The sequence below is a fragment of the Zonotrichia albicollis genome, chromosome 18 (genome assembly GCF_047830755.1).
Source record: "Zonotrichia albicollis isolate bZonAlb1 chromosome 18, bZonAlb1.hap1, whole genome shotgun sequence".
Taxonomy (NCBI): domain Eukaryota; kingdom Metazoa; phylum Chordata; class Aves; order Passeriformes; family Passerellidae; genus Zonotrichia; species Zonotrichia albicollis.
The window spans coordinates 12,238,957-12,263,666 of NC_133836.1; the positions used below are offsets into that span (position 1 = coordinate 12,238,957).

The 24,710-nt window shown below is 46.9% G+C and overlaps 1 protein-coding gene across 4 annotated transcripts in view; it reads right to left on the reverse strand.

Moving 5' to 3' along the window:
- FBXO21 (F-box protein 21) overlaps positions 1-15,841 on the reverse strand; it is a 29,906-nt gene extending 14,065 nt beyond the window's left edge. For all 4 annotated transcript variants that reach the window (XR_012583093.1, XR_012583092.1, XR_012583091.1 and 1 more), the window contains exons 1-9: positions 15,572-15,841; positions 13,091-13,226; positions 10,217-10,311; positions 8,425-8,546; positions 6,291-6,437; positions 5,039-5,172; positions 4,677-4,813; positions 1,853-2,029; positions 437-569 (exon numbers count right to left, since the gene is read on the reverse strand). Coding sequence is in view for 1 of the 4 variants with exons in the window: in XM_074554361.1 (XP_074410462.1) it covers positions 437-569; positions 1,853-2,029; positions 4,677-4,813; positions 5,039-5,172; positions 6,291-6,437; positions 8,425-8,546; positions 10,217-10,311; positions 13,091-13,226; positions 15,572-15,789 (1,299 nt within the window). In the remaining 3 variants the exon portion in view is untranslated. The remainder of the gene's footprint in view (positions 1-436; positions 570-1,852; positions 2,030-4,676; positions 4,814-5,038; positions 5,173-6,290; positions 6,438-8,424; positions 8,547-10,216; positions 10,312-13,090; positions 13,227-15,571) is intronic.
- Between the last annotated feature and the right edge of the window lie 8,869 nt (positions 15,842-24,710).

A 24,710-nucleotide genomic window follows, 5' to 3' on the forward strand; every position in this document is an offset into this window, starting at 1 on the left:
AATATCAAGCTGTTTTGTCACAAGAGCCACAGGCTGTGTGGACAAAGTTGGGAGTACAGTTTTGGTTTTATTTATAAAAGATAACTTCCTAAAGTTTTCTGATAAGGTAACTGCTCTTTTTCCAGGAGCCCAGCAGGAGTTTTACCACAATTTAGGCACAGGATGCTCTAAGAACTCACAGTCCACGGTGTTGGTTACAAGACAAGCTGTAAATCATAAATTATGACTCAAAGCTGCTCCCAAGCCTCCCCCAGGACAAACAGCCAAGAATCATCCACTCTCCCTGCTTCAAATTGATTCCCTGCAATTTGAGAACTCCTCCAACTGCATTTATTACAGAAACAAATCGTGGCAGACTGTAATGCAGGCTGACATAGCCCAGAAATCAATAACCCAGTGTTGACAGTGCTCAGCCTTCCCCAGAGTGCCCAGGTACCTTTTCTGGCCAGATTCCCAGGTGGAAGTACAACCTGGCCTGGAGCATGAGGTGCTGCACATTGTCTGGATACATGGCCAGGTACAGGTCCAAGGAGTCCCTCAGGAGCTGGTAGGACTGGTCAGTGCTCTCTCTGCCAGCAGAAAGGAAATTCCCCTGTGAGGCTCTGCAGCCCTGTCCCCAGAGCTCCCAGGGACAGGGGGAGTCCCCACAATGGTGCTGCAGGCCCAGCATGCTCACAGCAGTGATTCCAGCAGGGATTGGCACCCACCACAGCAGCCTGCTGCAAGGAAAAGCACTGCACACCTGATCCCTGAACTCTGCCCTCCCACCCACTGCTCCTCTCCTGGGTCACAGAATCCCACACAGGGAATTCCCTCTCCCAGCCTTCTGTTCCCCTGACACCTACAACAATCCTTTCACTCCTGTGAGTCTGTCTGTGGCTGCTCAGGAAAGGGATTATCAGGAGGATTTGGAAACAAAATTTGATGTTCTACACAATAACAGGATCTCTGAAAATGCTCATTTCAACATGGGGGTTGTGCCTACCACACGACAGGAAAGGCTCTGTTTTCAAGGTGGACAGTCCCTATCAGCTTTTCACAGAGAAAATAAAACATCTTGTCTATTTTCTTGAGAGGAACTCATTTCACTAAATATTTTTGTTTCCCCTCAATGCAGGTGATTAAAATGCCTTGTGACACAGGGAATTTTCAGGACCTCATGAGATGAGTGACTCCTTTTGGAAGGATATGCAGATAATGCACCTCAGCTCCTTTTCCCCGATGCTGTGGTGTGTTCTTAAGTTCGTTAGTTTGCTCCCCCCATTTTCTGTATTACTTCCTGCTGCTACCCTGCCAGTTAGGTTGCTATGGAAATGAAACTGCTCCTCCCTTGGTTTCTCTTATAAAGTGAAAGTTGTTTCCTCCTTGGGGTCAGTCAATCACTCCTTTTCTCCTCCCAGGTTTCGAGAATTTTCTTTTCTCTGGGAGTTATGGTTGGCTGTAGCCCTGGAGCCCCTCCTATGATTTATAACAGTTAGTTACTTTAGTATATCAGTTATGTTTCGTACCTCCAAATATGTATTTCTATTGGACAGCCGGGTTTCCCTGCCTTCTTCCCCCCTTTTCCCTTAAAACCCTCTCCTGCCCCCTGTTCGGGGCCATTTGCTGGGTGTTTCCCCTCCTTGTTGGTTCTTCTGTAATAAACCGACAGTTTACCCCCAGCAAGCGGTCGCCTCCTAATTCGTCTCTCACCGCGCTGCTCCGAGCTCTCCCCCAGCTCAGCCCGAGGCCAAGACGCCGAGGGGGGCTGGCTTTGGATGCACAGGGGCCCTGGCCTTCGCCCCTCACCAGACAGCCGGATTCCAGGGCCGTGGACGCCCCCTTTTCCCCAGGGGGTGGATCCCCAGCTCACCTCTTGCCAAGGTTCAGCAGGTTGCCCACCATGCGCTGCAGGACCTCCTTGGAGGTCACCACCCCATAGAACTCCTCTGTCACGTGGTGCCCGATCAGGTACTCGCACTCCTTCACCGTCAGCTGCTTCCCCTTCCCAAAGGCATCGATGTAGGTGTAGTCAAAAATATCTGTGCTCCTGAGGAGGCAACACAGAGCACAAACTGTGGGCAGGGCCTCGTGCTAAAGCAGGGTTTGCTGTTCCTGTTCTTCCCTCAGCACTCCCAACCCGTGTCCTTCATTCCCCAGCTCCCTCCTGAACTGAAACTACTTGGTACCTTTTCTCATTCCCATAATTTTCACACCACTTAATGGGTACTATTATTTCAGGAAATCTGTTATTATCCAGCAGTTCTAGGAAAACTTTCCTAAAGATCTGTTTTTCCCCTTTGTATAGGTTTTAATTCCATGTGGAAAATAAACATTCTCCTCTAGGTCTAGAGCAAGAAATTTGTTACCATTCAGCAGCAGCAGAACTGAATTTCAGGAAAGCTTTCCTAAACATCTTCATTTCTCAGCTCCTTCCTAAACAGACACTATCTGTTATCTTCCCTCTTTTCCATAATTCCCACATCACATCATGGGTATTATTATTTTAGGAAATCTGTTACTATTCAGTAGCAGCAGAACTGAGTTCTAGGAAAACTTTCCTAAAGATCTGGTTTTTCCCTCTGTATAGGTTATAATTCCATGTGGAAAATAATGAAACATTCTCCTCTAGGTCTAGAGCAGGAAATCTGTTATTATTCAGCAGTAGAAGAACTGAATTCTAGGAAAATCTTCATTTTTCAGCTCCTTCCTAAACAGAGACTACCTGGTACCTTTTCTCATTCCCATAATTTTCACACCACCTCATGGGTACTATTATTTCAGGAAATCTGTTATTATCCAGCAGTTCTAGTAAAACTTTCCTAAAGATCTGTTTTTCCCCTTTGTATAGGTTTTAATTCCATGTGGAAAATAAACATTCTCCTCCAGGTCTAGAGCAAGAAATTTGTTACCATTCAGCAGCAGCAGAACTGAATTTCAGGAAAGCTTTCCTAAACATCTTCATTTCTCAGCTCCTTCCTAAACAGACACTATCTGTTACCTTCTCTATTTTCCATAATTCCCACATCACCTCATGGGTACTATTATTTCAGGAAATCTGTTATTATTCAGCAGCAGCATCTGAGTTCTAGGAAAACTTTCCTAAACATGTTTTTTCCCTCTGTATAGGTTATAATTCCATGTGGAAAATAATGAAACATTCTCCTCTAGGTCTAGAGCAGGAAATCTGTTATTATTCAACAGTAGAAGAACTGAATTCTAGGAAAATCTTCATTTTTCAGCTCCCTCCTAAACAGAGACTACGTGGTACCTTTCCCTTTTTCCATCACCTCAGGGGTATTATTATTTCAGGAAATCTGCTACCATTCAGCAGCAGCAGAACTGAGTTCTAGGAAAACTTCCCTAGAAATCTGGTTTTTCCCTCTGTATAGGTTATAATTGCAGATGGAAAATAATTAAACATTCTCCTCTAGGGCTAGAGAAGGAAATCTGCTATTATTCAGCAGCAGCAGAACTGAATTCTAGGAAAATCTTCATTTCTCAGCTCCTTCCTAAACAGAGACTACCTGGTACCTTCTCTCTTTTCCATAATTCTCACATCACCTCAGGGGTACTATTATTTCAGGAAATCTGTTATTATCCAGCAGTTCTAGGAAAACTTTCCTAAATATCTGTTTTTCCCTTTTGTATAGGTTTTAATTCCATGTGGAAAATAAACATTCTCCTCCAGGTCTAGAGCAAGAAATTTCTTAACATTCAGCAGCAGCAGAACTGAATTTCAGGAAAGCTTTCCTAAACATCTTCATTTCTCAGCTCCTTCCTAGACACTATCTGTTACCTTCCCTCTTTTCCATAATTCCCACATCACCTCATGGGTATTATTATTTTAGGAAATCTGTTACTATTCAGTAGCAGCAGAACTGAGTTCTAGGAAAACTTTCCTAGAAATATGTTTTTTCCCTCTGCATAGGTTATAATTCCATGTGGAAAATAATGAAACATTCTCCTCTAGGTCTAGAGCAGGAAATCTGTTATTATTCAGCAGTAGAAGAACTGAATTCTAGGAAAATCTTAATTTCTCAGCTCCCTCCGAAACAGAGACTACCTGGTACCTTCTCTCTTTTCCATAATTCCCACATCACCTCAGGGGTATTATTATTTCAGGGAATCTGTTATTATTCAGCAGCAGAACTGAATTTCAAGAAAACTTTCCTAAAGATCTGGTTTTTCCCTCTGCATAGGTTATAATTCCAGATGGAAAATAATTAAACATTCTCCTCTAGGTTTAGAGCAGGAAATCTGTTACCATTCAGCAGCAGAAGAACTGAATTCTAGGAAAACTTTCCTAAAAATCTGGCTTTTCCCTCTGTATAGGTTACAATTCCAGATGGAAAATAATTAAACATTCTCCTCTAGGTCTAGAGCAGGAAATTTCTTAACATTCAGCAGCAGCTGAGTTCTAGGAAAGCTTTCCTAAAGATCTGGTTTTTCCCTCTGCATAGGTTATAATTCTATTTGGAAAATAATTAAACATTCTCCTCTAGGTCTAGAGCAGGAAATCTGTTATTATTCAGCCACAGCAGCTGAGTTCTAGGAAAACTTTCCTGAAGATCTGGTTTTTCCCTCTGTCCAGGCAGATGGAACACAATTAAACACTCTCACACAGTGTGGAACTGTGAATAAGTTCTGGTTTTTGTCACTGTGGGCACAATTTCAGAGTTCAGCAGGTCACTCACCCTTCTTTCCCCTGACACCACCGCAGTAGGAAATGGCTGGGAAAGTTGACAGGCTCCAGTTTGACTCCCAGCTGCCTGGCAATTGTTAAATAAAGCACAGACAAACTGATGGGAATTCCTGTCCTGCGGATCAAAACCTGGGGGAGAAAAATGTGACAAAAACACAGGCAGGATTTAAGAAAAACACGAATTTCAAAGGTTGATCTCACAACTGAAAATGCAACTTGACAGAATATGCACTGAAGGGTAACATATTTATTTAAGAGTTGTTCTTCACAGAGAATGACTTGTCTGGCTACATTCAGACAAATAAAGTGTCTCAAGCCTTGCAGCCTCCCAGTTTTTGCCTGACACACACATACCTGGTGAATGTAGGAATTCAGGGAATTGTAGTAATCCAGCTCATTTCCTTTGTATTTCAGCTGTTCATACAGGACACAGTTCATGGCATCGAGCACCTGCCTCTGAAGTTCCACTTCTGGAATGAGAACCTCTCCTGCAAACACATGCAGTGAAACAAAGACTGAGAAAACAAGAGCACTCAACCTTTATGCAATGAAATCTTCACATGGGCAGGCTCAGTCTCTCCTTGGAAGCCAGAAATTACTCAGTGTTTGTAAAACCATGGAGCAAGATGCTGCCTGACCTTTGGAGATGATAAACATGCACCTTTCTACTGATTATTTTCTGAGATTGGCAGGAAAGAGGTCATTTCCCAGTCCCACAGCTCAGCTGTAGATAACAGGACTAATAAGATTCCAGAGACAAATGGGAAAAAAAAACAGAATTCCCCTCCCAATTCTTTCAGCATCAGATGGACTGAACCCTGGGCTATTGAACAGCTGTTTCTTGAATGATGGCTTCAGTAAATGTGGGATCTCAGCAGCTCAGGACTGAGGTGTCACCGAGACCACCCTTGGGGGGCTCGGGAGTCCTGGAATGTTCCAGAAGTGTCTGGTGGCTGGACTTTGATCCCACACAGGAGACGACACCTGTATGAGGACAGGAGGGTTTCACCGGGGAGAATGGTGAAGGGATTGGTTAATTAGAGGGTGAGACACAGGGTTTAGGATTTCTGTACAGGGGGGTTTAGAGAAGTAAGATGGAGGAATTGGGGTGTGTCCTGTCCTTCTTCTTCTTCTTCTTCTCCTCCATCTTCTGTGGTGATGGTGGCACTTTGGGATTGGTCATTACTAAAAGTGCACTGGGCAATAAGGGTGAAAGGTGTTGGGGAAAAATGATAAATATTGTACACGTAACTTTGGGTATAAAGATAGGTGACCGCCCGGAGAGCAGGACAGAGTGTGCTCATGGCTGGCTGCTGAGCAGAGCTCTGTTGGGCCAAGAGAAAATCTTTTAGATAAACAATTAATAAACACCGAGACCGAGAAAAGAACTGAAGCCTCTTCTCGTCCTTTGATACGCGGGCTGCCCAAGGCCACCCCGGGCCTTTCCAGGCCCTCCAAACAGCCGAAAACTGGACAAGTAAATGCCACAATTTTGTTTGCCAGGGGATAAAAACAACAGCACTTTAAGCTGCCACAACTCCCCAGCTGTTCCAGCAGTGCAGAGGGGCAGGAAGGCCCTGCAGGAAGGCACATTTCTGTACAGTACCTGCCTTGGAAGCCAAGCTGGGGTGCCTGGGGTTCTTGGTCCGCAGCACTTTGCGCACTTTGTCCGTGATATCGTCCACCTGAGCCTGGACACTCTTCAGGCAGATGTCTGACAGGGGGTTACAGTATTGATCAATCAAAACAGCACCTGGAAAAAACAAACTGCATAAGAAACAGGACTTCAGTTTTTTCTTGGCTTGGTTTTGCCTGCTCTGCATTCCAGGCATGCAGCGAGCGGTTGCAGCAGAACAGCAGAGCTCTGTGTGTGAACCTGCAGTCATCTCCTGGATACACAAAACGCACAGAGTGAGCTGACATGAGAAATTACCAGCTGAACTCAGTACTGCCCTCTCCACCATGCTGAAAGGCTTCTGCACCTTGAGCAGGAGTGCAGCTGGGTCAGGCTTGACCAGCTCTGTGCTCACACCACAGCCCCAACGTACAGAGATTTTCATTCAGAGCCTGAAACAATCCCAGCTTCACTCAAACTGCCTCAGTTCTGATTGCTCCCTGTCACATCCTCCACATCATCCTTGTACATCATTTCCTTATCAGCTCCATTCATCTTTCTCTTCCACACCTGCTCTCCATCTTCCTAACACAACACAGAACAGGACAAGCTTTTGTATTCCTCCTGCCCAAGCCCCTCCAGAAAAATATTTCCTTTTCACAGAACCTTCTCCTTGGCACCACTGCTCTTTCCAAAGCCTTCTCTTTTCAATCTTTGGAATCAGCTGCAAGGATTTTGCATGGACCATACCTCTTCCAGCCTCCTACAAGGCTTTGTCAGCATGTCCATGAGTGGTCTGTAAACCAAGGAATTCAGCAAGGCCCTGTGTCTCCTTCTTGTCCCCCCAAAGCGTTCCCTGTGCTGAAATTCCCAAAACACTTCCTGCTGGTGCTTCAAAGGCACATTCATGGCAGACAAACCACACATATTTGTGACCCACATGACTAAGTCTCACAATAAATTTGTTTTTTTGTAAAAAACGCCAAATTTGCTTTCCCTTCTTTCCCTAGCAGCCCCTTCTTCAAAGCCTATTGCATTAACAAGAACCAGCTTTGGTGTTACAGCCTCTTTTGTCCTCTTTCAGGGATATTTTGGAGTGTGGACCAAGAGGAAGGGACTCTTCTACAGCCCCTGGCAGCTTCTGAGCCATTCAGAAGACAGAAGGAGAATAATGAACCAGACTGAGGACATGAAGAGCAGAAGAAGCAGAAGAAAAAGCTTTTTCTTTCTTAGGTGTAAGTGTGTCGCAGACATTTTTTCATAGAAATCCTTTCTTTCACATTTGTCCATCTTCTGGGAAGCAGAGCCCCAGAAGAAGAATGTAAACAATTGTTATCAGCTGCTGTGAAATGTAGCAGGTGTCCCTGTGATTGGCTCATCTTCCATGTGTACCATTAAAGGCCAATCACAGGAGCAGCTCAGGGACAGATTCCCTGCACACAGAACTTTATTATTCATTCTTTCTATTCTATTCTTGGCATAGCTGCTCTCTGCAACTTCTCTTCTTATTCTTTTTAGTATAGTTATAATGTATTATATATCTTATATCAATAAATCAAGCCTTCTGATCAAGAAACAAGATTCTCGTCCTTCTCTCACCACAGTGACCGTCTAAGGTCGCTGTAATATCAGTGCCCTCCCACCACGTGACTTGGATTTGTTTCCCACCAAAGTCCAGCACTCAGCTCTTGAGACACTCCCAGGGCTCAGGCTACAACAATTCCCTCTGCCTGCTCCCTGCCCTTATGTGAGGAGCTCCTGGGAAGGGACAGAGCAGGGAACTGACTGGAATCAGCCCAGGGGCCACAGCAGCAATGTCAGTAATGAGGATGCCAAGCTCCAGCTCATTTTCTCAGCACCTTGTTCAAGATTCCAGTGTTTTACCATTTTCTGCTTTCAGCTCAGCTGTCCAGGGGTGATTTTTCAAGCACACAGCACTGACAGCACCTGATGCCATCCTGACATTTTGATGCAGCGGGGATGGGAAGGATTCCAGACACATCCAAAATCCAGCCTGAACTGTGAGTCATTAGGCAAGGGCTTGCTGGATCTGAGCAAGGCAGGCTCCTTGCAAGTGAAAGCAGGATGGAGAGCTGGCATTAGGGGCTCTGTGCCAAGCACTCACCCTCCAGGAAGGATTGTCGCTCCGTGGGACGCTGCAGATACTCCTTCAGGTTCTTTAATATGTTCTGCTGCCGTAGGAAATAGAGAATCTTCTTTGCATAGTACTTCCAGGTGAGACCTTTCCTGCACAGTTAAACACAAGAGGAAGCATTGCTCTAAATAGGTATTTGAAGGGTGAACTGTTAGTTTAAGTTGGAAAACCTGGTTTAAGTTTTAATACAAGTTTACAGTTTGGGTTATTGTTTTTCTCAACAAGCACTGTCACCGAAAGTCAAACCAGAAGGGGAATGCTGAGAGGAATTTATGACAAAAAAGCCACACACAACTTGCAAAACATTGCTCCTATCATCTCCCCTCACCAATACATCCTTTTGAGGAGATACACTATCATGGGAAACAACACAGATCCTAATTAAAGGAGCTCAGGAATATCTGATTAAAATCCTGTACTTCATTCATAAAACATTACCCTCTGTCTGACTGCATCTCTCCAGAGCCACTCCTAAAGCATCCTCTCAGCATTAAAAATGGATTGATGAGGGACATGAATGTCAGTCCAACAGTATTCAGAAGAAAACCAAAATTCCCCAGAGGAAAAGCAACTCTGTAGCTCTGAAAAGGCAGCAGGAGATCAACAGTTGCTCTGTAGATGACACAATTCCAAAACTTTTTACAGCAAAGCCCCAGCACTTTCTAAAGCCTCTCCATCCTCCTGGACAGCAGGGCAATCAAAACTCATCATATTTTATCTTCTTCCAATAAACTGGGATCCTCAATAGGGACAACTGCTTTATTGGGATATCTTCCAGGGAGATGATTTAGCCTAATGCTCCTGAATGGCACTGGCTACAGCTTAATCAGGGTGTAATTAGCATCAATTCTGCTTTATGGGGAGGCATTTGGCCAGTGCAAAGCCTCAAAAGCTTTTTAACCAGTTGTCAAATGAGAGATGCTCAGGCCCAGCTCAAATAGAGAAGGCAATAAAATGGATGGGAAAAGGCAAAAATTAGATGATTGCCATTCCAGTTGGGTTTTTTCAAGCCCTATTAACAGTCCCTCTAATCAAGGCTATTAGGCCCCATTAAGGACATTTATCACAGCTTTGTATCACATCAAATCCAGCCTGGGTAGGTGGTACCAGCAGAAAAACCTTCAAATAAAGCAAATAAAACCTTCAAATAAACATACTCATCTTGCCCAGTGTTAATCAAGGTGATGAGATTACCCAGGCAGATAAAACCCACGAGTTTTATTTACCACCTGGCTGAATAATTTACAGAACTGCAAATTTTGCAGCGGCTGAATTCAACTCAGTTGCTTCTCTGGGGACAAAAATTTGGTGTTATAGCTCAAAAAAGGAAAGAAAAAGCTGGAATTTCAGGGTACAGGGATTCATGGTGGCATTCCTGAAGGATTCCTGCTTCCCTCTGGTGCTCTGGCCTAATCCTGAAAATCAGTTCAGCAAACTGATCCAGGCTTAAATCAAAAAGGAACAAGAGGATGGGAACAGCTCAGGCAGAGCTGAGGGTGCATGGGGTATGTCCCAAGAATTGCCACGAGCTGTCAAACAACAAAAAGCACCACAAAGCCAGAGGATCTCCTCTTGTGGGACAAAGTTTCCATGGTTTTCTGTGGAAATACTCAATCTGCTGAGAAACCAGGCCTCAGCAAGCCTGGGGTGTTGTTTAATGAGTGACCAAGGGCAGAAGCTGAGGTCAGGCATTAACCAGGGTGTTTCTCTCCCTGAACTGGTGAAAGAGGGAAATCCCTGTCATTTCTCAGCCCTCTCTTACCTTCCTTCCATGTTGAGGATACACATCAGCTCATCCTCAAAGAAATGGCTGGGGCAGCCCAGGGTCTCAATGTCACTGAATCCATCACAGGGCACCTGCCAAAGCAGACAAGAGTCATGCACAGCACAACAGATTCTCCCATAACTTCAGAAAAAGTCTCAAAACTAAATTAGTCCATTTTTTTCCCCAGTTTATTAAAGATCTTAAAAATCTCATGCTCCCCAAATACTCCCAGTCTGTGCTCATGGATTTATGAATCCATTGAGAAACCCAGGAACATTCTTAGCAATTTCAGCCCAATTCTACTGCATTTAAGGCTGTGATGCTTGTGCTCATGGATTTATTAATCCATTGAGAACCCCAGGATCATTCTATAGCAATTTCAGCCCAATTCTGCAGCATTTAGGGCTGTGATGCTGAGTTCAGCACCAGCAAAATCACATTTATGCAGGGTGGGCACAAGCTGCAAGTGATTTTAAGGTAGAATCAACTTCTGCTTGTGCTTGACTGAACCCTACCACACACCCCCCTGTGCAGGAGATTCATCCTGGGTGGAGGAATGAAGAACAGGAGCCTTTATTTTTTGCAACAACCACTTCTGCATCTATATTCAGAACTGCTATTTTCTTCCAGAATTCAGAATTACTTTTTAAACTTTGGCTGAACTGTAAAAAAAAAAAATAGGCTTTCAAGTTTTTCACTACAGGATATGGGCTCATGTATGGGTTGAAAGGCTTCTCCTCTCAGCTCTGAGCAGGGATTCAAGCTGCAGTTTCTGGCCCCACAGGAGATGGTTCTCATCATGAGGCCTTTGGGTATTTCTTAATGGTCTCTCCATGGTTTTTGCATATGTGATCAAAACAGGAGGAATCCAGGAGCTGCTTCTCCCAGTTAATGCTGTGACAATTCTCCATGGATAAATGTCTGGCAGCTGCAGAACAGAGCAGCCAGGAGACACCAAACACCCACCTGGCCCTGCTGCCTTCCTTCTGCACAGGAGCCACAAAAGGGAGGCTGTTTAGTGGCTCCTGGGTGGGATTTTGAATTCAGCCAAAGTTACAGGCAGTATTTATATTGATTTCACACAATTCCAGGCTGACCCAGCTGTACAGCTTGCCAAAACCCACAAACAGCCAAGTAACTCCTGCCTCCTGTGCGTGTCAGTGTGAGCCACCACATTTTCACCTTCTCCCCACTGAACACAGAAGCATTTCAGGGTCATGGCTGGCTGGAGAACTTCAAAAACACACTTTGCAACTGAGAGGCCCTGTTGTGCTTTGCTCCTGAGCTCAAAGGGCTTGTGACAGCTCTCAGAACTCGTCCTTGCACAAGGTCTGCAGTGAGAACAGCAGCTGTGCTTTGTGTCAACAAAACCCTGTGGCCTTCACAATTCCCAGAGCCAGGGCTGAGCTCCCAGCACAAAGCAAAGAGCTTTCAGGGCTGAATGCAACCCCAGGGTGTGTGCACTCCACACACCTCTGGATTTGGAACTCTCTCCCCTTCTGGCTGTGTTTCAGCATTTTACACAGTCAGGAAATATAAAAATCTCTGAGTGCACAGCTGAGGTGATGTGGAGAGAGGGGCAGGATAAACTAATGAAAAGAACTGATCACAATCAAAGATGGTGAATATTTGAATTATTATGGAATCATGGAATGTTCCAAGCTATCAAGAATCATTCAATTCATCTCCTGACCCTGCACAGACATCCCAAAATCCCATCACATCCTTGGCAGTGCTGTACAAACCCTCCTGGAGCTATGGCAGCCTCTGACTGTCCCCACTGCCCTGGGGAGCCTTTGCAGTGCTCAGCACCCTCTGGGGGAAGAAGAACCTTTTCCTAATAAAAATAATAATAAATACTAGATAAAAACATTTTTAAAAAGGGAAATAAACACCTTTTGAATGGTTTAAGGATTTTTAAAGAAGAATACACCCTGGTGATGTGAATGTTCATGCAGTGTGGAGGAAACAGCCTCATGCTGCTCCAGGGGAGGTTTAGGTTGGATATTAGGAAAAATTGATTAATTAAAAGGGTTGGAACAAGCTGCTTAGGGAAGTGGTGCCATTGCTGTCCTTTGAAGGAGCTCAGTTTTCTGGAGCCTTGGAAGGAAAATCTCCTGGCAGCAGCTGCTGTTGGGTTGGGGCAAGGACCAGTGCTGGGCTCGGCCTAAACCCTCCTGGCAGCAGATCAAGGGAACAACATGGGTTCGTGTGGCTGCATCATTTGCAAGCCCCAACATTTCTGAATTAATAGTAATAATAATAATAATAATAATAATAATAATAATAATAATAATAATAATAATGATGATGATGTTCTTTGTGTCCTTGAGATGGCATCCCAGGGTGCTGTGAGAAACCTCAGCCTCTCTGAGCCCTGGTTTCTGTCCAGCAGATAAAGCTGTGAGAGAACACAAGTAGAACATGGGCTCTTGTGGCTGCATCATTTGCAAGCCCCAACATTTCTGAAAGAACAGTAATAGTAACGATGATGATGATCTTTGTGAACTCCAGATGCCACCCCTGGGTGCTGTGAGAAATCTCAGCCCCTCTGAGCTCTGGTTTCTGTCCATGTAAAGCTGTGAGAGCAGGACAAGCAGCCCTACAGACACCTGCCCTGTGCCGCTCTCAGCTTCTCCTAGCAGAGGGGCAGGATTTGTTTTCCTGAGGGAATTTAGGAATGTCAGCTCTGGCTTTTCAAAGGTCCTTTGAAGGGTTCAGAAAATGAAGATGTGGTGCTGAGGCACACAGTTCAGGACTTGATCCTGGAAGTGTTTTCCAACTTAATGATCCAATTAATGATTCAATTAATGATTCTATTGGACAGGTGGCAGGGCTGCTGCACACACACACAAAGAGAGGAGGACTTACATGTTCTGAGAAGAACCTTTTGGAGAAGGAGGCCACAATCCTCTGTGCCTCCAGGCCTGCGTTGTGCCGTGCCTTGTACTCCTCCAGCCAGCTGACACTGTCACTGTGGCTGTAGTACTTCAGCAGGGATGGCCACCTGCACACACACACACACACAAAACAACAGCAGCATTAATATTTCACCTCCCTGAGAACCTCCAGAACGATTTGAGGAGCTGAGACAGAGCCCAGACACTGCCCAGCTTTCAGTTGGATTCAATTACCTCAGACATCAAAGCACAACTCCCCATCTGCAACTGTGCATTAATGATTATATAAAAGCAAGCTCTCCTGAAGCCTTCAGAGGCTCCCACTGCAGGATTTCAATGCCTAAACATCCTAAATGCTTCAGTTTTATAATTAAAAGAGTTTACCACAAAGAAGGAAGCCAACCTGGCACTGAACAGAAGGGGAATGCTCTGTCCTGTGTTCTTCCTACCACCTCGGGGAGCTCATTAAAAACACAGCTCCCTCCACTGCCCTTGCTGGTGGCAACATCTAGGGGAGGAAAACACAACCTGGAGTCAAATTGTGACAGCTAAATGCTTCTGCAGTTTGAAAAGAGACAAGAAATAATTGTTTGGAAAAAAAAAAAACCACCTCACACCTCCTTTACTGAGCCTCAAAGAGCACACATTTCACAGCTTATCCAGAATTTCAAGGTTCAGCAGAAAATCCAACTTCAGGGCATGCTTTGGGGGCTGTTGGCAGCACCTTTCTGAATAAAGTGGGTGTGTGCTGGCACAACACAGCTTTGTGCCATAAAATAGGTGCCAGCACTGCAATTCCTGCTGCTGTGAAGACACCAGGATCACTTGTGTGAGAAACATGAACAAGAATCAGCACAGATGGAAATATTTTGGAAATGAAGCTGAGAGAAAGGGGTTTCTTTTCATTTGCTGGGGGATTTATTCCACATTTTGAAATGCTGATCATTATTACTGGTTTATACAAAACATTTTCCTTTGTCTTAGGCTCTTTTCAGGCTATATATTTATATATTTAATTTGCCAAATATTGAAATCACTCCTCCTGTATAATAATTATTACCAGTGTCCAAACAACACCTGGAAGGTATTTCACTGCTGGTTAATAATAAAACTCCCCTGCACTTGTCTCCACAAAATAAAGTCAAATAACCTCACATTACATAACAACCTCTCTCCTGATGAATCCCTGGCCTTTCAGCTACTGCTGAAATGCAGCCACCTCACAATAACCATCACAGTCCTTTATTTTGGGATGAGAAAGGAGAACTTCATGGCTTGGAAGGACGTTGGGAATTTTGGAAAGATGAAAGTGCCATTGCTCACGACGGAATCCAGCCAGGATGGCAAGGTCAGGGTGAAGCCTCCTGCCAAAAATTCCATTATCAAGGCGAGAGGAGGAGAGAAATGTGTGCCAATCACCCACCACATCCCATTCCAGCTGCTGGATCCCAACCAGGCTGACACTTGCAGGAACTGCAGCCACTCAACTGCTGAAAGTCAGCCCCAGAGCCATGGCTTGGTGCAGGGGGAAAGCTGTGATTCCTCAGCAGCTTTTTTACCCCCGTGAAAAGGGGGAAAAGGGAACAATGTCCACATCTGGGCTGAGCTGAACTTCAGGAGCCAACTGGCAGTGAGGGAAAGCAATTCTGCTGCTTTTCCTGTGCCAGCACAGACAAAAGCCGGTAAGAGATGAGCCTGGACAGCCTCAGGAATGAGGGGAGCTGCCCCCACCACAGTGTCACACTCACCCTTCATCCCAAAATATGCACAGTGCCACCGAGCACAGCCCCTGGGGGAACAGAACAGCAGCAAAACCCCATCCCAAGCACCTGGGCATGTGTGAGAAGAGCTCTCCACAAACCCTCAGGCAGAAACACCTCCCTGCTGTCCAGCATCAGGCCTGAGATGGGTTTTGGCTGCTGCTCTGGGAGTTTTGGAGGGCTCAGAGAGGCCAATCCAGGCTGGCCCTGGGAATGCAGGAGATTCACAGGCCCCAGTGTGGAAAGGGCCACAAACCCGATCCTTGGCCAAGGGGGATCCTCTGAGAGCAGCAGGCTCAGTCTGGTCCTTCACAGGGGATTTGGAAGGGCAGGGAGCCCTGCAGGACCCTCGGAGCAGCCCAGCACACCGGCCTGGAGAAGCTCCATCCCTGTAGGTGCTCCAGGCCAGGCTGGATGACCCTGCAGCAGCCTGGCACAGCGCTCGGTGTCCCTGCCCGTGGCACGGGGTGAAATGTTGGCTTTACAGCTCCCTCCCCGCCGCACCGCCCGGAGCCCACACGGTGCCACCGCCGGCCCGGCCGGAGCGCACCGCGAAGGGATCGAGCGCTGACGGCGGCGCTTCCACCGCCCCACGCGACCCTCCCAGGCCGGCCCGGCCATCCCCGGTGCCCGTTCCCTCCCGCTCCCTCCCGTCCGAGCCCAGGCGGGCCGGGCCGAGCGGCGCTGCCCACCTGAGGCGGAAGCGCTCCCGCCACACCTTGCCCCGGGGCTGGCACGCCTCGCGCAGCCGGCGGCAGGTGCAGGACACGCGGCCGATGTCGGCGGCGCCCAGCACGTCGCAGCAGAGGATGAGCTCCAGCAGCTCGCCCGGCAGGTCCGTCAGTCCCGTCCCACCGCCACCACCGCTGCCGGTGCCGGGCCCCGCCGGGCCCGCGGCCTCCGCCGCCATCTTGGCTGTTTACCTGCGCTCCGGGGCCGCCGGCGCTTCCGGGGAGGGGCGGCCCGGGGAGCGTCCGCCAAGTGCGGCCGCGGCGGCGAGCGCAGAGCGGGCAAGGGAGCGTCTGACAAGTGACGGGAGCGGCGGGGACGGAAAGGGCACAGGGGGCACAGAGGGACCGGGAACAGCGGGCACAGAGGGGCCGCATCGCCGTGATCTGTATTGGACACGGAGTGCCAAAAAAGGATCGCATTGGTGTGATCATTATTGGACACGGAGTGCCAAAAAGGGATCAATGTGATCAATATTGGATACGGAGTGTCAAAGTGGGATCAATGTGATCAGTATTGGAAACGGAGTGCCAAAAAGGGATCGCATTGGTGTGATCAGTATTGGATATGGAGTGCCAAAAAGGGATCGTATGGGTGTGATCAATACTGGACACAGCAGCCAGAAAGGGACCGCATCAGTGTGATCAGTATTGGGAAAGGAGTGCCAAAAAGGGACCTCATCAATGTGTATCAATATTAGACACAGAGTGCCAAAAAGGGACCACATTGGTGTGATCAGTATTGGATACGGTGGCCAGAAAGGGACTGCATCAGAATGATCCATGTCAGGAATGGGAGCCAGGAAGGGCCAATACATCAATGTGATCAATATCAGAAACAGCAGCCAGAAAGGGACCGCATCAGTGTGATCAGTATCGGGAAAGGAGTGCCAAAAAAGGGACCTCATCAATGTGATCAGTATTGGAAAGGGGGTATCAAAAAGGGATCACATTGATGTGATCAATATTGGACACGGCAGCCAGGAATGGCCGATACCTCGATGTGGATCAATATCGGAAACGGGGGCCAGAAAAGGATCAATGTGATTGATATTGGAAACGGAGTGCCAAAGAGGGATTGCATTGGTGTGATCAATTTTGGGCATGGCGGCCAGAAAGGGACTGAATCAGCGTGATCAGTATCGGGAATAGGGGCCAGAGATAGACCGCATCAATGTGATCAATATTGGAAAGGGAGTGCCAAAAAGGGACTACATCAGTGTGATCAATATTGGACATGGCGGCCAGAAAGGGCCAATACATCGATGTGGATCAATATTGGAAATAGGGTGCCAAAAAGGGACCACATCAGTGTGATCAGTATTGGGAATGGTGGATCAATGTGTATCAATATTGAAAAGGAGGTGCCAAAAACAGACCTCATCAATGTGTATCAATATCGGAAACAGTGGCCAAAAAGGGACTGGATCAATGGGATCAATATTGAAAAGGGGGTGCCAAAAAGGGACCACATCAGTATGATCAATATTGGAAATGGGGACCAAAAAGGGATCTCATCAATGTGTATCAATATTGGAAACGGAGTGCCAGAAAGGGATCTCATCAATTTGTATGAATATTACAAAGGGGGTGCCAAAAAGGGATCTCATCAATGTCATCAATATTGGAAATGGGGGCCAAAAAGGGACCTCATCAATGTGTATCAATATTGGAAACGGAGTGTCAGAAAGGGATCTCATCAATTTGTATCAATATTACAAAGGGGGTGCCAAAAAGGGATCTCATCAATGAGTATCAATATCGGGAACAGCGACCAAAAAAGGATTGATGTGATCAATATCAGAAATGGAGAGCCAAAAAGGGATCTCATCAATGTGATCAATATTGGAATCAGAGTGCCAAAAAGAAATCTGATCAATGTGTATCAGTATTGGAAACAGAGTGCCAAAAAGAGATCTGATCAATGTGTATCAGGATCAAAAATGGGGTGCACAGTGGGATCTATCAATGTGTATCAATATCAGAAAGAAGATTCCAAAAAGGGGCCTCATCAATGTGTATCAATAATGAAAAGGGGATGCCCAAAGGGGACCTTATCTAATCAATACCTAATGTGTATCAATACTTCGGAGGTGGTGCCCAAAGGGGACTTACAAAGTGTATCAATATTGAAAAGGGGGTGCCAAAAGGAGGATCTTATCAATGGGTATCAATATCTGAAAGGGGGACCCCAAAGGGGGCCTTATCAATGTGTATCAATACCTAAAAGGGAGTGCACACAGGGAACATATCAATGTGTAAAAATATCTCAAAATATACCAAAAGGAGACTTATCAATGTGTATAAGGTCTCTTAAGGATAAACCGTCTAATTAAGAAATGACACTTAAATTATTTTTATTTTTAACTTAATAGCTAATTACCTGTGTTCTGTAATGTGGACTTTTTTTATCTAATTACACAATACTACTTAAATTTGTGAAGAAGGTAAATAAGAAGGACTAGCTTCCACCCTAAAACCTTTATCTTGTTTATATATATAATATATATAAATAGATATTATTATAAATATTATATACATTGTATATTATAATGTAATTATATATATATATATATAAATTTTTTTTATATTACTATATTCTCAAACCTTAAACTCTAAGTTTTCCACCCTGTGATATTTCACACTTCTATTCAAACTCCACACTCATAATCTTAGTTTTATTATTTCATTTTGGAAGCCTTCTCCATGGCCTCAGGTAAATGAAGTGTTCTCTTGAGGGTCAGTGCCTGTCAGCACAGGAAATCTAAAATTCTCAGCAGCTAAGGTTCTATCATATCAGTACCTAAAAGGGGTGCAAGAGGGAAAATATTAATGTGTAAAAATATCTGAAAGGAGGTATCAAAAGGGGATTTATCAATGTCTATCAGTACCTAAAGGGGTGCACAGAGGGGACCTCATCAATAGGTAGGAATACCTGAAGTGGATCAATGAGTATCAATATCCTCTGCCAGGGCCTGCCCTCCCTCCCAGGGAACAATTCCTTCCCCCTGTCCCACCTAACCCTGCTCTCTGCCAGGGGGAAGCCACTCCCTGCCCATGTAAAAAATATCTTTTTTAATGAGCCCCCTTTTCCTTTACATGGGAAAATCATTTTCCAATAGGAAAAGCCATGTCCATGTTTCTGCCTCATTGCCCTGGCCACTTCCTCATTTCTTCCTCATTTCTTTCTCATTTCTTCCTCATTTCTTTCTCATTTCCAGGCCTCTCAGCTCCTGCCTGGACTGCTTTTTCTGTGTTCTCAAAGCTCCAAAATTCACCCTTTGCACACAGCCAGTCCCCAAGGACACAGGATAAATGACAGGATCTGTGTGTTATACATACACATTATAATATTGGCTTTTTGCAAATATTAAAATGGATTTTATATATGTGGTGCTAAAGTAACTTTTTAATAAAGATATAGTTTTTATTTCTGGTGTTAGTTAAGCTCAGTGAAATAGCTGATATGAATGTGCTTGTGTTAAAATGGCTGCTGGGATGGGATAACACCCAGTGAACACAGGATGAGCACCCTGCTATTGATATTCCATTATCAGCACTCACCGTCTGAAGGCAGTGTGGAGCAAGGCCCAAAAACAGGAGGTGATAAAAAAGGACTAAAACCACACCCAAGGAATGGGCATGCTCTAAAAAGGCAGATCCAAGGAGGAGCCAGGCTAAACAATTCTTGGAACATATAAACTAGTTTGGGAAAATTTTACTATGCATAACTGTTTATGAATATGGAACAGTCTGATGTAATGAAAAGGTATTTAAGGGGTACCCCAAAGAAAACAGGGTGCTCTTGGTTCAGTGCCAGGATAACCTTTGCTCTGTGTTCATTGTCCCCTCCTGTCCTTTATTAAACTTTTTGGCGGTTCCCAGGAGGGTGAAGGTGTTTTTCACACACGAGCGCTGTGACTCAGGCCACCTCCCGAGGCTCTGCGTGTGTCTGGCAGGTGAAGGGGTGCTGCTGATTGTCACTGCTATTTGTGGCACCCTGGCATTGCAGGTGGCAGAGCAGAGCGAGGCCAAGGCACCGGCAGAGACCTCGAGCACCTTCTGGTGTTAAAAACCCAGAGAGGAGAGAAGAGCTGCCAGCTTTTAGTTCACTTTTTTATTTGGACCGTAATGCAAACAGGCATAAGTATTCCATAAAATCAGAAGATTGGGACTATACAGAGAGAGGTGCATGCTTCAGAACAACGTGGATATCTTGCAAACAGAGCCAGAGCCAGTCTGAGAGAGGGGCTGGAGCACGGGGGACGAATGGCAGAGATTTTTAGCAGCATTGAGAGCTCGGAGGTAGGGGAAGAACCACGTTTCTGGCTGCTTAAAGCACTGGTAGGATCACACACAGCTCAGGTCGCCCCACCCCTGCACAAACCTACCCTGGGATCACACCAAAAGCAGCTACAAAAGGAGCTCCCCCTGCCCCACACACACCTGGGGGATGGGATGCAAAGTGAGAGTGCCAGGCTCAGATCTTGGCATGGTTTCCTCGAGCAGAGGAAGGCACAGTGACCTGAGGGTGTGAGGGGAGCAGGGAGCAGCCAGGGCTTGCAGAACCCACGTCTGAAGGGTTTACAATGGAAAACTTGGGAAAATTTGCCTGCCCCAAAGCTGCCACCTTCCCCAGCCCAGTCCCCATCCTCACCGTGGCACCGCTGCTCTTCAGGAAAAGGCCACTGGAAAATGAAAGACACCAACCCAACCTTTGAGTCTGAGACTGAAGGTGCCTGGGGGAGCCAAGGGGATAAATCCCTGCTCCTATTACAAAAATTAATTGGCACTGAACATCAAATTCCCCGGGCAGCTGGCAGAAGTGGTGTTTTTAACTCTGTGCAATGGAAAAAAGCGACGAGTCCCGGCTGAAAGTCACCGTGCTCTGCTCATCCTCTGCCTGGGGAATTGTGTGTGCATTCTGGAAAAGCTGCACACTGCTCACAAAGCACACACAGCCTGGGGTTTTTAAAGGCATTTCGAGGCAGCAGAGCATGGGAATTCAACCTTGGGAATTGTGAGGATTTGCCTATCTTGCAGGGTTTTAGCAAAGCAGGGGTTTAGCACTGAATCTCACTCACAGGGAGATTCTCCAACCCCATCCCTGTTCCTGAGCATCCTCTGGGCTGCTGGGAAGTGGCTTTTGTTGAGACAGGATTCCATGCCACGATCACACAGAGAGGAGAACACAAAAGCAGGCTCAGAAGCAAGGGGCATTAATGTCTCAGTTAATTAAGGCTGGTTTTGTTGCCCTTGATACATTTGAAAAATCTCCGCCAGCAGTTATTGTAGGAACAAAAAGTTTGATTTAATCCAAATTTGACACACTGGCTGTTTGCTCTCTGTTTGCTTTCCTCACCCCAAAACCAACACATGAGAACAAAGCAGCAAGAAGGAGCCCTGCATTAGCTCCTCTTTTAGACCAACTTTTCCAGTATTCAGCCTTTCAATTTCCCAGGTATTAAGGATGCCCCTGGAAGGAAAATACGTTGCCTGGTGTTTTTCCCTCCTAGATTTCTGCAGAGAGCTGCCCTGCATCCCAGTTCTTGCTTTTCCACAGCTCCAGAACAGCTCTGAAAGCTTTGGATACAGGAGTCTCGCCCAATTCCTCTCCACTGCAATGAGGAATAGCTGCAAAACTTCAGGCTCCTGATAAACCAAGAATTCTCAGGTTTGATTTGCTCACTTTGAGGCTCTTCCTCCCCAAAATCTGGCCAGGTAGGGCGTGGATGAGTGAGGCAGGAGAGCAGCAGCCCTGGCAGTGAGGTGCTGCCACTGCTCAGCTCTGAGCTCACAACCTCTTGGGTTTTTATTCCTGTGATTCCAGGGCTCAAATTTCCATCACAGCCAAACATCTGCTGGGGTGGAGGCCAGGAATTGCCAGTCTGCTTCATTTTCCCAGCAGGGAAAAAATAAAAAAGGTGGATCTGCATGGGAATGCTTGGATATGCCACGAGTTTCCCAAGGTGATTTTCACCTCTCCTAAATTCTGTTTCACCTCTGGAACCAAGTGCTTTAAAGCAGCAGCTTTCTCCCTCTCCCCTGACTCCCTGCTGAGCACACATGGCCACATGGGAGAAGCTGGAGCTGGGATTTTCCTGGGAAAGGGGAGATTCCCCAGGGATTGCTGGAGCCATGCATTGCAGGCACGTGCAAGCGCAGATTGACACACGCAAAAATATTCTGAAATTGCTGCTGCTGCTGCTGCTGCTGCTGTGCAAGCTGCCAAAATCCCCAGTGCCACTGAAGCCAGCAGGTGTGGAAGGCATTTTGGATCTGGGAGGACTTGGATTCCAGGCTGATTTTATCCAAGTTTAGGATTGCAGGTTTTTCAAGAGCACTGGCCAAATTTTGCTCTCCCCGTTACAGCAGAAGGAATTGTTCTAACAAACAGGGAGTTACAGCAAAGTTGAATGGTCCTGCAAATGTGTCTCCATCTGTTGTGTGAAGGGACTGTGCTCCCCTCTGGAACTGTCAATGCAATTGCAGAATTATCAGAGCAGTTCTGAAGCTGAGAACGAGTCCCTGGTGAAAGCAGGAACAGAATCGAGTTCTGAGCATAAAATCATCCTTCCAAAAAATGGTGGGAACCCTCGGGGGGGGCAATGGAATGGCTTCAGTGGTCAGAAGTCAGGAGGCAGCAGCTTTGGCTTGGGCTTGGGGCAGGTCCATGAGGCTGTGAGCACAACCACAACCTCTCCCCCCAGTTTAACCAGAATGGGGTCTCCAGGCTGTGGGAGAGCTCCCAGCCCAGTCTGCACCCACACTGTGACCTCCCCCAGCTCCATCCCCCTGTGGAACCCCAGCTCAGGGAGATGGGGCTGGGTCTGCTCCCAGTTATCCCAGGGGAACAGGGAGCCCGAGGCAGCAGCAGGTCTGTGCTCCCTGCCCAGCACAAGGCACTGGGATCCCTGTGCCCCCAGCAGGGCTGCCAAGGGAGGGATCCCAGGGAAACAGCCAGGATGGGGCAGAGGAGTCACACACTGCCAGGGAAGGAGCAGCCACAGGCTGGACACGGGGCATTGTCCCCACAGCCTCCCTGCAGGGTGTGGCTCCTGGCCAGGACACAGCTGCAGGGCTGCTGGCTGTGCACAGACACCTCAGATCCCTCAGATCCCTCAGATCCCCGTGCCCAGGGGGTGCACACAGTCCCTGCTCCCCCTGGGGACACACAGGGGACAGGGACAGCACAGAGACACATCCCATCCTCTGGCCAGTTTGGCTCTGCTCCTCTTGAGCAACAAGCTCAGGCCACAATGTGGAGGTGACAGCTCTGTGAGGCCACTCCTGGTGGCAGATGTCTCATTGTTTTGCCCTTGTCTCATTGTTTTACCCTTGTCTCATTGTTTTGCCCATCTCATTGTTTTTTCCCTTGTCTCACTGTTTTGCCCCTGTCTCATTGTTTTACCCAGTCTCATTGTTTTACTGTTGTCTCACTGTTTTGCCCTTGTCTCATTGTTTTTTCCCTTGTCTCATTGTTTTGCTCATCACATTATTTTGCCCCTGTCTCATTGTTTTACCCTTGTCTCATTGTTTTACCCACTGTCTCATTGTTTTGCTCGTCTCATTGTTTTGCCCTTGTCTCATTGTTTTACCATTGTCTCATTGTTTTACCCATTGTCTCATTGTTTTACCCATTGTCTCATTGTTTTGCCCTCGTCTCATTGTTTTGCCCATTGTCTCATTGTTTTACCCATTGTCTCATTGTTTTGCTGTTGTCTCATTGTTTTACCCATTGTCTCATTGTTTTGCCCCTGTCTCATTGTTTTGCTGTTGTCTCATTGTTTTACCCCTGTCTCATTGTTTTTTCACTGTCTCATTATTTTACCCTTTTCTCATTGTTTTACCCGTTGTCTCATTGTTTTGCCCTTGTCTCTCATAAACAGAAGAACAACAAACTCCCAGGCAGCCCTTCCCAGGAGATGAAACCTCAGAAACCACCAAGAGCACAGCACTGGATACCCTTGCACTGAGTGGTTTTTCCCTGCTGGTGGGCACAGCAGGGTGGGAAAACACAGAACCTTTCCCCCTGGGATTTCAAATCCACATAATGACTCTCTGTGGACACTTGAAAGAATTAGAAAGTGAAATCTTTGCAGAAATACCACTTTGTAGTGTCTTGAAAACCAAACCTCCTGTTCAGAGAAGAGACTCTTTAACACCTGGAGAGTGAAAAGGAGCAGAACTGCTCCAAACTGGGGTGGTGGAGGTCCTCAGGAGAGCCAGGCTGGGTCCCTCAGGTCCAGCACAGGAGGGGTGGGCAGCAGGCACCCAGAGGGGACAGATTTGTCACCTGAGTGCCCCAGAGGCACAACCCCCGTGTGTGTGACCCCTGGAACAGCTCAGGGCCCAGGCTGGGGCAGACCCACCTCCCTCTGTGTTCATAGCAGAGATTTTGTGGCTTCACCTGCACGTCAGAAAGGCCACAGGGAGGTGAGCAGAGGCCAGGCTGGAAGAGCCACATCTCAGGAATAATAAAGCACATCCACAAGTTTCTTTCCCCTGTTGCTAAGGGAGAAAATGGAGCTCGAGGGGAGTGTGAAGCCCCTGCAGGTGGAGGGGATGAAGGGGAGCAGTCCAGACGTCTGAGACTGACTCAACAGCAAAGAGTGAATCAAAATTCCCAGTGGTGCAGCTGGCGAGGAGCCAGCAGGAGCAGAGGCAGCTCAGGGCCCTGGGGGGGTTTAACCTCATGGACCTTCATGGCAGGGAGGGGTTTCTGCTCCAGGTCCAGGTAAGGAGCCCTAAACCAGCCTTTCCCCTCCAGGTGTTTGCTGAGCTCTCTGCCTGGCCCAGACCCTCTGCAGATCCATGGCAGGAGGGCTGGGCTGCCCTGCTGGCTCCCCTGGGAGGGAGATGGAGCTGATGAGCTTTGGGAGGCACAAAAAGCAAAACAATCCAGTGGGAGGTGGTACAGCAGGCAGGCAGGAGGCAGGGCAGGAGGGAAACCTTGCCAGCACCACAGTGGGAGCTGGGAAGAGGACAGGGATGTTTCTTTGGGCATTGCCTCCTCCTCCTCCTCATCATCAGGTTGCATCTTCCCTTCTTCTTCTAAAGGAGAACCAGAACATAAATCAGGAGCCAGAATTTCCCAGAAGAA